This window comes from Pholcus phalangioides, unplaced genomic scaffold, assembly GCF_987345545.1.
Source record: "Pholcus phalangioides strain wild (caught in Gottingen) unplaced genomic scaffold, Ppha-v1.0 ptg000004l_1, whole genome shotgun sequence".
Classification (NCBI taxonomy): domain Eukaryota; kingdom Metazoa; phylum Arthropoda; class Arachnida; order Araneae; family Pholcidae; genus Pholcus; species Pholcus phalangioides.
Window position 1 is genome coordinate 3,062,866 of NW_028301597.1, and position 12,625 is coordinate 3,075,490.

At 37.0% G+C, this 12,625-nt stretch overlaps 1 protein-coding gene across 1 annotated transcript in view; it reads right to left on the reverse strand.

Moving 5' to 3' along the window:
• The window catches only part of LOC149086432 (uncharacterized), a 50,307-nt gene extending 46,631 nt beyond the window's left edge, over positions 1–3,676 (reverse strand). Inside the window, exon 1 of the mRNA XM_089255543.1 lies at positions 3,541–3,676. Coding sequence (XP_089111669.1) covers positions 3,541–3,610 — 70 coding nt within the window. The 5' untranslated portion in view covers positions 3,611–3,676. The remainder of the gene's footprint in view (positions 1–3,540) is intronic.
• Positions 3,677–12,625: the final 8,949 nt, after the last annotated feature.

The window sequence follows — 12,625 nt, forward strand, 5'->3', positions numbered from 1 at the left end:
GGGGGAGTCTCAAGTCATCATCTATATTCTACGAGTTTTTTGGAGATTTTCAAAATACGTGAAAATTATATAGAGAAAAAACCGTTTGAGTCTAAAGACTGTTGAGTTCCGAAAAATAATTTGAAAACGTTCCTTTCTCTTCACAAGAAAAACTTTGTGGATAATTTTTTTTTTCGGGGGGGGGGGCGCAAAATAGTGTCGAAAAAAAGTTGAATTTATTCAGGATTGTGTATATATCGATAATTTTTTACTGATTACTATGTATGTGTTAAGGTAGATGTGATAAATCTGGTTGTTATTATTCATAATCAACTGACAATTTCAGTAAGTTCGATGAATTTCCCTAAATTTATCACTTTTACCGGTGATTATGCATGATGCCCGAGCTTCGTTAGTAAATTTAATAAGCACCAAAAAAATTATCATTTTTACCGGTGTTTTATGCATGATACTCAAGTGCCGTTGGTAAACGTGATGGAATCGTCATAAATTCATCGCATTTGCGGATATTACGCATATTCGCCATTTCGTATTGATAAATATGATAAATCTGTCCCATTACCCTGGTAAGATTTATTATTCAGATGATCCCATACTTGTGAGAAAGAGAGTATAAACCGGATATAATGAACTCTGATTTAACGAGTTTTTCCGAACATCGTAGAAATAACTAAAAAGGTTCATCCGTATTTGACGAATTCTGAAATTGAACCTCGATATAACAAACTCATATTTAATAATTTTTACGATAACACCCCGATATAATGAACCCTAATTTAACACATTTTAACAAATTTTTAATTATAAAACCACGATTTTATTAGTGAAATCCTGGAATTTTCATTGAAAGTTCGTTATGACGGAGTCCTACTATATTTATCAAAGCATACAGACTCACTTGGGAATTTATTTCATATTTATCTAGCACACCAATTTTTCTATCAAATTACTAGGTACGCTGCGCTTGGTATAATGTTAATCGCCAGTAAAAGTAATAATTGTTTCAGCATTTTTATCGAATTTCCCAATGAAACTCGAATATTATTCATAATCACCGATAAAATTGATATTTTTTGTTAGTATTCATCAAATTTATCAAAGGCGCTTGTGTGGGTAAAAACGATAAATTTATCAAACTTGTCGAGACAATTGACGATTACGCATAATATAACCAATTTATCACATACACCGTAATATATGTATTTTCAAATTTTCATTATACGCATTAATATACAGTATATATAATAAAGAACATAGGTAACAGAGAGTATTTGCAATCCCTGTAAGGATCATACACTATTTTTCTGAAATGCTCGAGATTGAACTAGGCCATATTGGGGTCAATTGTGTTCAAAAGAAAATTTATTCCCAAGGAATAAATCAGAGTTTGTTATTACAACCTTCTTCATCGTGACATCTTTATGGGTGGATGTCACGGCTGCAATTAACCGCGGTAACCAGTGGCCATTTTATGTTGGTTTCAAGAAGATATTCAAAGCCGGGCTTGGCAGTTTGCGAACCTTGTGTGGAAAACAATTTTGCGGCTCTTTAATAATACAGGGCGTTACATAAATTCGTAAATAGTTCGAATATTTACAGAAATTGAAGGAATCAGTATATTTTTTAATGTGGTTTGCGAAAAAGTTATTCTCACACGAAGGGTGATTTTTTTTACACAAAAAAAAAATTGTTTCTAATATTTGTCAATAGAGAATGCTGCACGAAAAGCACGACTGGAGTGATTGAACTCAAACGTTTGTTCAATCTCTTGTCCGAAATGTTCGTAAAGTTTCAGTCGGCGATTCGTGGCTGAGGTGAAACAACTATACCAGTAGTGCTTTATCCACTAATGTCATCACAATGAAACCTTTTTCATGTCAGCGCGAGTAACAGGAAAATTCAGAAATGAGCTGTTAATCGTACATCCTAGATTTTACGGGACTGGTTTGCACATTTCCTAGTTATTTACTTTCATGCTCCATCGACAAAAATTTGAATTAATTTTTTTTTCCGTACCAAAGGAAATCCCCCCTTTGTAAAATTAACTTTTACTCAAACCGCATTTAAAGCAATTCAACCAATTTCTTCATTTTTTATGAATTTTTTAAATTATTTACGAATTTACATAAAACACCCTGTATTTGTATGCTTTCTATTCTTTTAACAGCGCAAAATCGTCCATCTCGTTTTTTAGTCACACGGTATATATATGATATTAATTTTTTCATGAATAAGGTGTAAGACACGCGTATCAAAAAAAAAAAAAAACCTCGGTGTTTTTGGCCCTGTATAACTCCACTCTTGAGCCTTCTACAAGTCCGTCCCTGCTGAAATGCGAAAGAAAATCGGATCTAATTCAATATCGAACTATATGTAAATCAGTGTCTCTCAATCTGGGGCCATATGGCCCCCTGAGGTCCTGGGATATTCTAAGGGGGACCACTAGTGAAAATCAAATGAAAGGCTAATCATGATAGGTTTCTAATGCGGCCACAGAAAGCTATGAAAAAAAATTAGATCTAAAGAAATAAAGCAGGGGGAATGAAACGGGGGGGGGGGGTGGGAGTGGCAAAAGAAGAAAATACAATGAAACCTGTCTATAACGATACTGTAGGGACCTAGAAAAAATATTGTTATAGACAAGGTTATCGTTGTAGACAGCTTCAGGATTGGCGCATCTGGTGCTCATGTACGTATAATGTGTGTACGTATGTATCACGAACTATTTTTACTGCGCTTATTATTCATCTGACAAACATTCGCTTATATAAAATTGAATTTTACGAACTTTAAATTATTTAAACTTTTTTTTTACCAAAATTTCAATTTTGGTTGAAATTTTTACTAACAATGTACATAAATGTATGCATAAAAGAGAGATGTAAGCATAATGTTATTTGATAATAAAATTGCAGAAAAGAAAATCTGTGTTTCAATTTTTTTCTCTTTATTTGGTGGACACTTGCATATACATATATTTGAGTCCATCTAACTCAGTCATGTGCGTCTATAGTCCCAGATGCTCATCGAAAACATTTGGTAATGTTGAAACGAAACCCTGTACGTTTCAAGGCTAGTTAGATTCAATGCTATAACATATCAACATGGAAAATAAACTCGAGAGATGTAGATTATGATTTATTATCAGTCATGTGCCGTAAACTTTTGTTATTTCACACTCTGGATTATGGGAGTGTCGTTTTCCAAAACGAAAAAAAATCGGAATATAATGTACTACCAGCTTGACTTTCAAAATAGAAAGGTGCATCTAAAAAGTGATTATCGCTGTAGGCAGGTTCAAAATACATTGATTAAATAAGAATTCCGCCCGGACCAAAGAAAATGTCGTAATAGGCAGGTTCATCGTTATAGACAGTACCGTTATACAAATGTTTCCTTTATGGTTCGAAGGGAGCCATAGGGGAAAAAGAGGAAAAACTGATGTGAATGATATAAAACAGCAAGAAAAGTTTGAAACAAAAATTTCGACATTGGTTGAAATGAATATTAATTAGATTGAACTTGAGAGGTATTGATTACCTTTTGACAGCTTCTTCAGAACCACTTTAAAATGCGACGAAGGTAGCAAAGGATAAGCATCCCTCTCCATTCTTCTACAACATTGGTATATTAATTAATCGTAGAAAAAAAAATTATATCACTTATTTGATTTGTGCTATTGAAATAAAGGCACGATCAAATTCAGTCTTCGCAACTTCTTCGAAGGCAACCAAAAAAGTGTCCGTGTAAAAGTCACGTAAGGCTTTAATGGAATCCTATTCATGGAAAAACAAAAAGTGCAAATTGAAGAGCGAATCTAATTTTACGAAAGGAAAAGGAATTGTTATTATACAAGTTTCCCTAACAACTTACGTCAGAACCTTGAAGAACATGAAAGTACAAAAAGGTGTTCGTTAAGTTTTATAGCGGCATGCAATGTTATTTACGTTAATTCAAAAAAATCACGAAACTCTCTATATCTTTTTTTTCTTTCTTATCGTGTATGTTTCGGGGAAGAATAAATTGAACATGGGTTAAACGTAACTGAACCTGAATTAGCCATTAGATGCTTCTTCCTTAATCAGCATAATAAGGAAGAAAGTCCGGCAAATAACAAGAAAAAAATTAACTATTCTGCATTTCCTTCGATTTTGCACGTTTATCGAGTGTTATTTATATCAGTTATATTTATCTAAAAATGCATGTGCGTTCTAATATCTAAATTACAATGCATTTCATTGTTCTCTAAATTAGAAAAAAAATGAACAAAAAGAGTCAGACCAAATAATTTTTAGGCTTTTGTGAAAACAAATTCTCGATAGAAAAGTGACAAAAATTATGAAAGGGGAAAATAAATGCAAAATTGCACTTATGAATGCAAAATGATTGCTTTTTTTTCCCTTAACGTTCTTCTTTCATTTCTAATTCACAATTTCTTGCTTTTTTTTCCTCATTTAAAAATACAGTAGTTATTCATTACGATAAAACAAATAAGATAAAAATAAATTATATCATTTTAAAAAGAAATATTCTATTGTGTTGGTTACTCCATATCATCTTTCATAACTACATGAATGAATGAACGCCAGGGTCTCTGCCACCGGACTTATCCCGTTCCCGAGATCACTTCCAGCCCAGCTTCGTGGCAGAGTCTGGAACAAAGTGAGTGCACCTAACAGTCTGAGTGTGTAGCTAGTGTTGTGTATGATATTTCAGTGCTGCCATCTATACTTCAAATTGTGAGTGAAGTGTAATGAATATTTGTAAACGTTGTAGGCCTGTTGCTCTTTGTGGCGAGACTTTTTAACGGGGAGATCAGCTCGCATTCGCGCCTTGAAGTTGGTTTTCTGTGGTTCCCACCTTCAAGGCGCGAATGCGAGCCGATCTCCCCGTTAAAAATAACATTCTTTATAAGTTATAACTTTCATAACTACAGTAAGTCTTACATAAATTTTATATTGTCATTAAATTTTTTTATGGTGAGATTAAAGAAAAATTTAGGACGTTGTTCCAGTGAATTTTTAATACGCAACAAAGGCCATTTCCTGAATCACTTTTTCTTAACTCTTTATCTCCATACAAAGCAACAAGCCGACCTACAACGGTACTAATATTCATTCATTACACTTCACTTATAGTTTGAAAAATGGATGGCAACACCAAATATTCACACACAACACTAGATACGGTCTCCGACTATTAGATACATATGAGCACTTCCGGCGCCTCATTCTGTAGCTAATTAGTTGCGCGCAGCCACCCAAGGCGACGGCTGGCAATATACAGGACCGGGCTTAGGAATTTCGCGGCCCGGTGAAAAAAATTTTTTACGGCCCCTCCCAAAAAATTTTACGCAGTCGCTCCTACACATAAATTTTTGGCGACTTACGAAAATAAATCCTGAAGGGGAGAAACTGTTCAGAAAAAATTCATTTTATATACACTCATGGAACACGTTGATAGCTGAGATCGAATCAAACACGATATATTGAGATATATATTATACTCCAATTTTAAATAATTTGATAACATTTATGAATGATTTATACTAATTAGCGTGGTCCACCTACTAACACACTTCATCGTGGCTCGAATCATATTGAACAGAAATTTCTGACACGCTTTTAAAGCATTTCCTCATCTTTATCATATACAGTCGAATCCCGTTATAACGAACTCCAAGAGACCGGAGAAATCACTTCGTTATAATGAAATTTCGTTATAAAGGAATTCCAGATTTTTTTGCATTGTTCCTATGTAAACTTATTTGGAGGATTAGAAACGTGTTCGTTAAAACGAAATTTTCGCTATATCGGTATTCGTTAAAACGAAATTTTCGCTATATCGGTGTTCGTTAAAACGGAATTCGACTGTGTATGTTGCAATTCGACAACTTTGATTATTTTTCGAATCTCTTATTGCTGGTTTTAATGGTTGGTTAATGTAAATAATAGAAGTAAATTAATCAAAAATACTGGGATTCCCAAAAATAAAAATAAAAACATGCTGACACGTTAGAGCTGTATTTGAAAATGTATATTAATTTGAAATTACTACAGTATATTCCGCCTAATGTTCCCATTTAGAAAGTTTTGTCGCTTAGTACGAGTCACTGTGTATGAGCTCTCCAATGTTATTACTCCTTTAAAGCAAAGAGTTTCTTGCCACAAACAAAATCCAAGATTGAAATCCATATTTGAATATTCAAATTCAATATAGATTGTTGAACATTAGCAACACTTGCTGCAATCAGCTTAAACCTCAGATATAATTTATTCAATAGATTCAACAAACACATTTTCTTATCAGAGAATGAATTACCGGGTCTGCAAGCAACGTAGCCTACATCCTAAATTTTCAGACCTTTGTACTCTTAAGTGTTTTTATGCATGAATCTCTCTGTTCATGAAACAAAATACCTCTAATGTCGGTACTGTACTAAATGAGTAATTAGGCTGAGAAAAAAAAAATCGGAAAGCACGTTTTACCATTTTTTCGGAAGTTCAGTAGTGAAAATTTTCAAAATTTAGAATTTATACATTGTATATCCATCTTCCGGAATATACGAGAGCATGATTCAGATGGTGGTGTTTGAAAATTTTGAACAAGTTCTCAAGCCTCCCTAGGGAAACATGGCAGTTCAGAGGTTCCCAGGAAGCATGCAATTAACACTCCGAAGGGCAGTGGAAGTTGCCTTGCTCCGGGGCAGTCATCATCTAGAGATGTCCAATCTACGGGCTACTATCAACAGTGGAAGCACCGCCGGATCACCTTGTGCGCATTATTGGTACCTCCAGATAAGATGGTAACTCTAACGAGAGGGGAGGTTTCCAAAGGAAAAAAATTACTAGATTTTTTTTCTTAGTGTCCCTTTTCATTAGATGCCCTAAGCATGTCCCTCCCACCCTGGTTAATGTAGCCTTGTTATTTCTTTAATGGCACAAAGAAATGTCAACTTTTCTCAGAGGTAAAGAATGTGACAACCTGCATACCTCTTTTCCTGTTTGAAATAAGCTGATGCCATACCTAATAACACTAAAAATGATATTACAGGGGCTTCGAACTGAAAGCCTCCTTTCACAATCAATAATAGTTTAATGGGAAAAAATTAAAATTTAATCGAAAATTTCCAAAACATCTGATGAGAAAGAAAAGGGGTTTTTTTTAAAGAATTGCGGGGCCCTTAAATTATACGACCGCACCTTTCGCACCCCCTTTAAATCTGGCCTTGTATATACTGTATATATATATATATATATATTTATTTATTTATTTACTACCCATTTCTTTTTATTTCATTTTTCTAACATGGCAGATAATAACATCAGGTAGGAGCGAATATTAGTGAGTCTCTGTCAGAGTACCGGGATTTACTATTATCCGCTAGGGGGGGGGGGGGTTCAGATGTGGCAGTGATTCCAGTGCTGCCAAGGGGTAGTAGGGGGGTATAGGAGTAGGATCCACCAATTCAATATAGGTTTGAAGGACATTTGCTCCTCACTTGGGGTCACGTTCTTGGAGCTTCCCGCATTTCCGATAGGTGGCTTCGTTCGGATGGGATCCATCTAAATAAGAGGGGGGGGGGGGTTCTGGGAGGTTTACGATAGTCTTAGGTCAGGTTTTTTACTCCCATACCACGTAGTCGGGTATGCGGGTTAGTTAATGATAATCACAACAGTACTGACGGGGAATTACCCACCTCTGACTTGGATGGCTTCTCGATTGACACTAAATCACCGGGCAAATTAAAATATGTGTTAATAAATGCCAGGAGTTTGGGAAATAAGAAAGATTTTTTAGAAACTATGATAGTTGTGGAGGGCCTGGATCTTATAGCCATAACAGAATCTTGGGCAAACGATGCGGATGAATCTTTCTTACACATCTCGGGATACGATACTTTTTTGAGAAATAGATCTGATAGGAAAGGGGGTGGAATGTTAATATACGTGAAATCCTGTTTGAAGGCTAGAGAGTGTAACGTGCGGAGAAGTGATATTGAAACTATATGGGTTGAGCTTGAGAACAAAAGACGTCATAAATTTATTGTTGGGGTTTGTTACAATCCACCGAATAGGGATCAAAACCACATCGCCAAATTGCATGATGAAATTTCCTACATGTGTAAGCGTAAGAGGGTTCTCATACTAGGGGATTTCAATTATGCAGGTATTGATTGGGAGAACCTTTCATCTAGAGATCAGTATGAAAGAGACTTTCTTAAGTTAGTGCTCGAAAATTTTTTGTATCAGCATGTATCAGAAGCCACTAGGGGTACTGCTATTTTAGATTTAGTTCTTACTAGTTCTGAGGATCTAGTTGAACATGTTTCGGTGGGGGAAGAGTTTTCTTCTAGTGATCATCGTATAGTCAGATGTCACTGTAACTTTTCCTTGGGTAAGGTTGATAACTAAAGACCGATTCCTTGTTTTTGGAGAACTAACTTTGATGTTTTGAGAGGAAGGTTAGCGGAGGTTTTCAAAGACCAGTTGGAATCAGTAGGGGTGGTAGTTAATGGGAAGAATTTAGTACGAAGCTGTCCTCTGTTTTGCACGACGTCATACCCTTTGTTCGAAAAAAGCGTGTTTGCACATCGCACCCTCTATGGTTCACGGATAGCGTGCGGAACCTTTATCTTGAAAAGAAAAGAGCATTCAGAGAGTATAAAAGTGGACGACGTGACCTATCATTGTTTACGGATAAAAGAAGACTGTTGAAGGAAGCGGTAAGGGATAGTAAAAAGGAAGTTGAATCTAGGTTGGCAGATAACATTGGCTCTGACCCAAAATCATTTTTTCGATACGTCAATAATGGATGTAAGGGGACAGTTGGCCCCCTCTCGATAGGAGGCTCTAAGGTAGAGAGCAATGTAGGTATGTGAAGTGCTTTCAATGACTTTTTCGCGTCGGTTTTTAATGGAGATAATGATATTCGATATACGGGTGTTGCATGTGGTAATAAAACCCTCAACGATATTCAAGTAGAAGACGTGGAGGTCCTAAATCTTCTAAGAAATGTATGTGCAAGCAAAGCACCAGGACCAGATGATATCTATCCCAGGGTCCTCAGGGAATGTGCTAATGAATTGTTGGGCCCAGTCGCACAGATATACAGGAGTAGTGTTGCTGAGGGTATCGTCCCAAGGGATTGGAAACTTGCTAATGTTGTTCCGATATTTAAGAAGGGTAGTAGAGAAGCTGTGTCCAATTATCGTCCAGTGAGTTTGACGAGCTCCCTCTCGAAAATTTTGGAAATTATCATCAAAACGCAGTTTGTGAAGTGGATAGACGAGAATAATGTATTGTCGGATAATCAGCATGGGTTCAGGAAGGGGAAGTCATGTGTAACTAACCTCCTTTGCTTCTATGATCATGTGACTAAGGCTTTGGGTAAGAGCAAAACTGTAGATGTTGTTCACCTTGATTTCCAGAAGGCATTCGATCGAGTCCAACATGACAAACTCTTGAAGCGTTTACACGAGATTGGAATTGGGGGCAACTTGCTGAATTGGAATAGACTCGTGGTTAAGAGATAGGTCATAACGAGTTATGGTGAACGGGAAATTCTCTGGTTGGACAGACGTCACAAGTGGAGTTCCTCAAGGAAGTGTCCTTGGCCCCATACTTTTTTTCACCTTTTATCGATAAACTCGATCAGGGTGTCGATGGGATTACTAGCAAATTCGCAGATGATGTGAAGTTAATGGGGGTAATCGGGAATCAAAGCGATAAGGAATCGCTCCAGACCAGTCTAAACAGGATTGCAGCATGGGCAAATGAATGGAGCATGACGTTTAGCGTTGATAAGTGCATGGTCGCTCATTTTGGTTCCAACAACCCACGGTTCTCTTACGAGTTGAACTATCCCGGATGCAACTAGGGTCACCGATTTGGGAATTCTCATTGACGAGCGGCTTAGGTTTTCTGAACATTGTTCAGCGGTGGTCAAAAAAGCGAATAGAATGCTTGGTCTCATTTTCAAACAAGCCTCTTCGCGTTCTCCTAAAGTCATTCTTCCGCTTTTTCGAGGCGTAGTTCGTCCTGCACTGGAGTATGCTGTAAGGTTTTGGAGACCATACCTACAGAGGAACATAGACTTGGTTGAAGGGGTGCAGAAAAGAGCTACGCGTGTCCTTATTGGCACACGGGGCTTGAGTTATGAAGAAGGACTTCATTTTTTGAATATGTTTACATTGGATGAACGCAGGTGTCGAGGAGATATGATCGAAGTGTACAAAATTTTCAATGGGATGAATAGGATGGACCATGAACTTTTAGTACACCGCCAATCGACTGCTTTTACAAGGGGACACCAGTATCGATTGGTAAGGGACAATGCAAGGTTATGGTGTCGCAGGGAATTTTTCTCTAATAGGGTTGTTAATAAATGGAATAGCTTACCCCCGGTGGTAGTAAATTGTAATACAATTGGCACGTTTAAAAAGAAATACGATAAACATGTTGGGGTAAATCGAGAAGCTATCCATACTCAGAATAAGACAACCATAAGTATTCTTTATGGGCATTGTATAATATTTTATGTATATATTGTTTATAATTTTTATTAATTGCATTTTTAATTGGGTTGCTGTATTTTTGAAATATATGACATCCATATTTTTATGGGCATCTTTTTCTCAGCCACCTCGTTGGGCATTTTGCCTGTTGTGGCGTTGTATTTGTACATAAAGGGTTAAACTAATTATATAATTTTTTGTTCGAAATGACTATATTCATGGTAAAAAAAGTTCTGAAGAGCAGCACATCCTCGAAATTTCACTGTTGTGGAATTAATTTTGCGAATGAGTTCAAAATTCCTGATGCGAGAGTGGCATAGAAATTTAAATCACATGTTAAAAAAGGAAGACATTGGTATTGGTCGGAATAATATTATATTAACACGATCTCTCTCTCTCTCTCCTTGAACGTGGGCCGACCCTTTTAGAGGGGCCCTCCACTCACATTAAAATAATAATGCAATATGTATATATATATATATATATATATATATATGCAAGGGCGTAGCGAGGGGGGGGACTTGGGGGTCTGGTCCCCCCCCCCCAAAATGAAAGTGGTCCCCCCCCGAACGAAATTTCTGGCTACGCCCCTGTATATATGCAAGGGATGTTTCCTCAAGCTCGAGCTCTGCTAGCGTTCCCCACATGAGGGCCATGTATATTAATCGTTTTATTTATTTATTTATTATTATTTTTCTTGTCAAATCATATAAAATTTGCTTGTTGTGGCTTGTGGGATTCACAGACAAGAGCTCATGTTCACATCAATGTGGTTCTGAAAGATCCCAATTGTTATGGAAGCAAACAATATACTGATTCCATAACGTGAGAAATTACGGAGAGATATCTTGCCATTATAAGACGTATAAAAGAAGCGAAGGGAGAAAAAAAACAACACTAATATTTTCTACTGAAACGTTGCACAGGCTGAATGGAATAGGCGTTAGGAATGGAAAAGTCACTAAAAATTTCTCATGAAAGCGGTTGTTTAGGCACGCATCATGACTCCCGAATTAAATCATACAGAACAACGAGCATCTTCTCCCACGGGATATTATACGGGGGGGGGGCGGACTTCCGATAAATCACATGAATGCCTAGAGGTATGAGAGAAATGTAATCCCGATTGAAAAATGTAAATAATCTCGATTTCTATGAATATTAAAAGCAAATCTTCTTTATTATTGTGTTTGTCAAATCAGTTGAAATTCTTTTCACGTTCATTTATAGATAACTTCGAGGAAAGGGATTTACCCCAGAATACGAGAGCCGAAGTTGCCTCCAAGCATGGCAGATGATATTCTAACCACGGAACAGCTTGTTCAAGGATAATACGAAAAAGACCGTCCGAAAAGCAGTTTCTCAAAGAGGAAAACCGCAAGATCCATTTTGAGAATACCATCGTTTGCTCACCAACAGCTAAAGCAGTATACTTAAATGGAAGGGGGGGGGGCAGTACTATCTTAATGCATGGACCTCAAGTACAGAAATGGCTTCATGAAAATGAGATATGGTCGAATTTTCGACTGCGAGTACCTAAATTGGGTGGCAGGGCTCCCCAGAAAAATCGCTTTGCTTGGGAATGGGCGGAGCTCTGATGCCGTTAAGAACCCCCTTAAGAGAGGGGAGCGTTACATCTTCCATTCAGAAATATAGAAATTAGTGGTTCACAAATTTCTCAAGGATTCTTTTTTTTTTTTTCTTTCTTTCTTTCTTCTGTCACTATAGTGGCGCCATCTATTGTAAGAATTGAGAAAAGTGACAATCCAAAAGTGCGCACACGGATGTTCTCCTTCCTCAGCCACTCTCGAGCTCACATTAAAAATCATTAATCAGTATTTGCCAACTTGTAGTTGAGTGGTTAGCTGCCTTCGACTGTGCAAGTCTGGGTTCGGATCCCGGTTCAGGCATGGACATTTACTATAAAATTCCCTGGGCAATCTTATGAATCTGCTGGGAATACACGAAGATCGCTAACTGACTAAACTAATGGTCAACTCTTCATACAACTTCATACATGCTGTTCTTTCCCATCTTTTCCGATTAAAATATGTCAATGAACATTGCAGTTGAAAAATTTGATTTTTTTGTTGGGCTCAGAAGACAGGG